The sequence below is a fragment of the Urocitellus parryii genome, chromosome 15 (genome assembly GCF_045843805.1).
Source record: "Urocitellus parryii isolate mUroPar1 chromosome 15, mUroPar1.hap1, whole genome shotgun sequence".
Classification (NCBI taxonomy): Eukaryota; Metazoa; Chordata; class Mammalia; order Rodentia; family Sciuridae; genus Urocitellus; species Urocitellus parryii.
In genome coordinates, this window is record NC_135545.1 from 18,184,637 (window position 1) to 18,188,808 (window position 4,172).

Below are 4,172 nucleotides of genomic sequence, written 5' to 3' on the forward strand. Positions count from 1 at the left end.
CGAGTCCGTGCCCTGGTAGCTCAAGACCAAGGTTCGCCTCCACCAACCCCCTGCGCGGCCTCTGGATGCTCCGGGGCTCCTGGGCCGTTGACTGGAAGTGGGTGCTTTGGGGAAGCTAAAAAACGGGCGCAGCCACCGACCACGTGTGCGTGGGGGCTACTGCCCCTCCGGGGGAGGGGCACCCTGCGGCGCCAGGGTTCGACTTGCGGCGTTAGAAGCAGTGGGCGTTGCGCCACAGTCCTCTGGACTAGCTCGGCGCTGCGGCCCCACTCACCCCCCTCCTCCCAATAGGCGGGCGCTAAGACCCAGCAGGCGCCACTTCGCCTTCGCCCGTGGTCAGAGACCAGCTTGGACACCAGGGGGCGACGGCTGACCCCGTATAAAAGCGGGGCCCGCGCGGGCCTGGCCATTCGCGACCCGGAGCTGCGCGGGCGCGAGCAGTAGGGGCTCCGGGTGGGCGGTGGCAGCAGCGGCGCTCCGCGCAGGCTGGAGGCCACCGAGGCTCGCCATGCCGGGAGAACTCTAGCTCCCCCATGGAGTCGGCCGACTTCTACGAGGCGGAGCCGCGGCCCCCGATGAGCAGCCACCTCCAGAGCCCCCCGCACGCGCCCAGCAGCGCCGCCTTCGGCTTTCCCCGGGGCGCGGGCCCTGCGCAGCCCCCTGCCCCACCTGCCGCCCCGGAGCCGCTGGGCGGCATCTGCGAACACGAGACGTCCATCGACATCAGCGCCTACATCGACCCGGCCGCCTTCAACGACGAGTTTCTGGCCGACCTGTTTCAGCACAGCCGGCAGCAGGAGAAGGCCAAGGCGGCCGCGGCCCCCGCGAGCGGCAGCGGCGAATTTGACTACCCCGGCGCCCCGGTGGGTCCCGGAGGCGCCGTCATGTCCGGGGGTGCGCACGGCCCCCCTCCCGGCTACGGCTGCGCGGCGGCCGGCTACCTGGACGGCAGGCTGGAGCCCCTGTACGAGCGCGTCGGGGCGCCGGCGCTGCGGCCGCTGGTGATCAAGCAGGAGCCCCGCGAGGAGGACGAGGCGAAGCAGCTGGCGCTGGCCGGCCTCTTCCCCTACCAGCCGCCGCCACCGCCGCCGCCGCCACACCCGCACCCGCCGCCTGCGCACCTGGCCGCCCCGCACCTGCAGTTCCAGATCGCGCACTGCGGCCAGACCACCATGCACCTGCAGCCTGGCCACCCCACGCCGCCGCCCACGCCCGTGCCCAGCCCGCACCCAGCGCCAGCGCTCGGCGCCGCTGGCCTCCCGGGCCCGGGCGGCGCGCTCAAGGGGCTGCCAGCTGCGCACCCTGACCTCCGCGCCGGCGGCGGCAGCGGCGGCGCGGGCAAGGCCAAGAAGTCGGTGGACAAGAACAGCAACGAGTACCGGGTGCGGCGCGAGCGCAACAACATCGCGGTGCGCAAGAGCCGAGACAAGGCTAAGCAGCGCAACGTGGAGACGCAGCAGAAAGTGCTGGAGCTGACCAGTGACAATGACCGCCTGCGCAAGCGGGTGGAACAGCTGAGCCGCGAACTGGACACGCTGCGGGGCATCTTCCGCCAGCTGCCAGAGAGCTCTTTGGTCAAGGCCATGGGCAACTGCGCGTGAGGCGCGCGGCTGCGGGACCGCCCTGGGCCGGCCCCTGGCGGGGACCTGAGGAGTGGTTTCGGATCGCTGGATATCAAGGCTTCCCGGGGCCGTGCAAGCCAGGACTAGGAGATTCCGGTGCCGACTGAAAGCCTGGCCTGTTCCGCGTGTCCCCTCCCTTCCTCAGAGCCGGACTCGGTGCGTCTAAGATGAGGGAGTCAGGCAGTGGCTTTTCCCTGAGACGGGGGAGAATTCTCCGTGGGGCTGACCGGGGAGCCCAGCAACTCTAGTATTAAGGAATAACATTGTGCCTTGGAAATGCAAGCTAGCTCCGATTCCTACCGAGTAGGGGGAGCGAATATGTGCCTTGACATTTTATTTGAAGGGTTCCTGCCTTTTCGGAGGCTGCAGCAGGCTCCCACGAGAGAAGGAAGGGTGCAGGCCACGGCAGGAGGAAGGTTCAGGAAGCTGAGATGCAGACAAGCCAGCCCCAGCCTCTCCTCTGTGCCTGTCCTTAGAGGGGAGGAACTTAAGAAGTTGGGGCTTTGAACCCCGGGTTGTTCCCCTCCTTCTACAGTGAGGTAGAGGGTCCCTAATTCCTTGCCTCTTCCACCTCGACCACCACCACCCCAGCAGGCCTACGACAGGCTGGGCTTCCTGAGTTAGCACTCACTGAGATGGGGTTCACCAGGTGACTAGTAAGAGCCTCCTACCCCCATTCAGACCATAAAGCTAAGTAGTGGGTTAGCTATAAAGGACATGTGTTCAAGGGACCGGTGGCCTGGTGGAAGAGGGGAACCTAGAGATTTGGTCTTGGGGTGGGGGGTGAAGGGACACTGGGACCATCAGCCTTGTCTGTACTGTATGTCGCCAGCATTGCCATAAGAACATGAAGCACAATCAGTCCATCCCAGAGGGACCAGAGTTATGACAAGCCTCCCAAATATTTTGCTTTATCAGCCGATATCAACTTTTGTATCTGGCCTCTGTGTCCCAGCGGTGCCTTGTGCAATGTGAATGTGCTCGTCTATGTTAAACCACCATTTTATTTGGTTTTTGTTTTGTTTTGGTTTTGCTCAGATACTTGCCAAAATGAGACTCTTTGTCAGCAGCTGGGGGAAGGGTCTGAGGCTCTCTTTCCTTTTGGCTTTGGGGTTGCTTTTGCTCCCAGGGGGACCACGGAGGTGAGGTGGGCCTCCCTTTTCCCCTTGGCTTTCCCTCGCCCTAGTTGTGGGCCTCAGCTCCCTCTGGATGGGGCTGCCGGTGGGCTTATCCCCTCCAAGGCCCTGGCTGGTGGTCTGGAGGGAAGGCCACCTCCAACCAACACGTACATATCTCTGGGGTTGGGAGCAGGGAAGGACTGCTTGGTTCTCTTCTTTTGGGGAGAACATAAGAGTTTCATGCTAGATGTTTTATGTATTATATCTATAATATAAACATATCAAAGTAAATTTTGGTGTCTTTTTAAAAACAGAAATAAGCTACTTCTGAGGTTTTTTGTGGGCAGGTCACATTTGCAGATCATCATAGCATTTGCTGTGGCTGAGATCCTGAGGAATTAGCATCTCCTGAGCCCCTCTTTAACTTAAAGGGTGACTTACTTCCCCCCAAGCAAGACACGTAGATAACAGGAAGAGGACAAGGCTCCAAGCTGAAAATGCCCAGAACTTGAAGAGAAAGTGGAAGGGTCATGGGGCTGAGGCTTTGGTGTGGCCTCTCATTTGACCCAGGAGAAGAGGGACCCCAGAGAAGGAGCCCTCTGCCTAAAAGATGGGCCTACCCAGCAGCTCTAGGCTCAAGGTACCCTTTGGTCATACTCACTTCCAAATCACTCAGTTCCAACTCTGGTGTACCTTGGCTCATACCTGCCTCCACTCCAGCATTCCAGTGGGACCCTGGGTGGGCAGAAAGAGGCCCAGAGTGATAGGACCCTCTACCCCTGCCCGCTTTTCCTGGGCCACATGGCTGTGACCTACCCCAATCAGGCCCAGAAGGACTGCCTGAAGGCCAAGCCCCCCTCCACCAGTTCTCCACATCTACCTTGCCCGAGTGCACCCAGGAAGGGGCCCCAGAAGGCCTATGGTGGGTGTATGGCCCATCCTCTCATAATACCTGTCCAGGAGCTGACCCCAGCATCTGTCGGCTCTGCTGTTCCCAACCTGTCTCAAGCACGAGGCTGGGACCTGATGTACCACCACCCACATACACACACACACACACACACACACACTCATTCTGTGATGACTGACCCATGAGCACAGGTGCCGCAGCATCCCCTTAGCAGCAGTGACAGCCAACCTAGGGAGGGCGGACCTCACCCCCACCTTAGTTCAGGAGGCAGGTCCCACCACCACTCTCAGATTCCATCCTCTCAGCGGGTCAAAGGTAAAACACTTTTTACCTCTTTCCACCACGAGAGTGCTCACCGAGCACCTTCCAGGATATGCCAACATGGTCCGGAGCATTTTTGAGAAATTATGTATTCTTTCAGCTCCTGAAGGCTTTAGCTTTACCTGCCTATGTGGTTAGCTTGTCCGCCTCCCCTCCACCCTGTTCTGTGCCTCGCTGCCTCCTCACCCATGGCCACCCTTG

At 61.1% G+C, this 4,172-nt stretch overlaps 1 protein-coding gene across 1 annotated transcript; it reads left to right on the plus strand.

The window, feature by feature from the left end:
- The first annotated feature begins 450 nt into the window (after positions 1-450).
- On the plus strand, positions 451-2,977 carry Cebpa (CCAAT enhancer binding protein alpha). The gene has a single exon (XM_026391207.2). It carries the CDS (start codon positions 534-536, stop codon positions 1,599-1,601), a length of 1,068 nt encoding a protein of 355 aa, XP_026246992.2. The 5' UTR covers positions 451-533; the 3' UTR covers positions 1,602-2,977.
- The last annotated feature ends 1,195 nt before the right edge of the window (positions 2,978-4,172 follow it).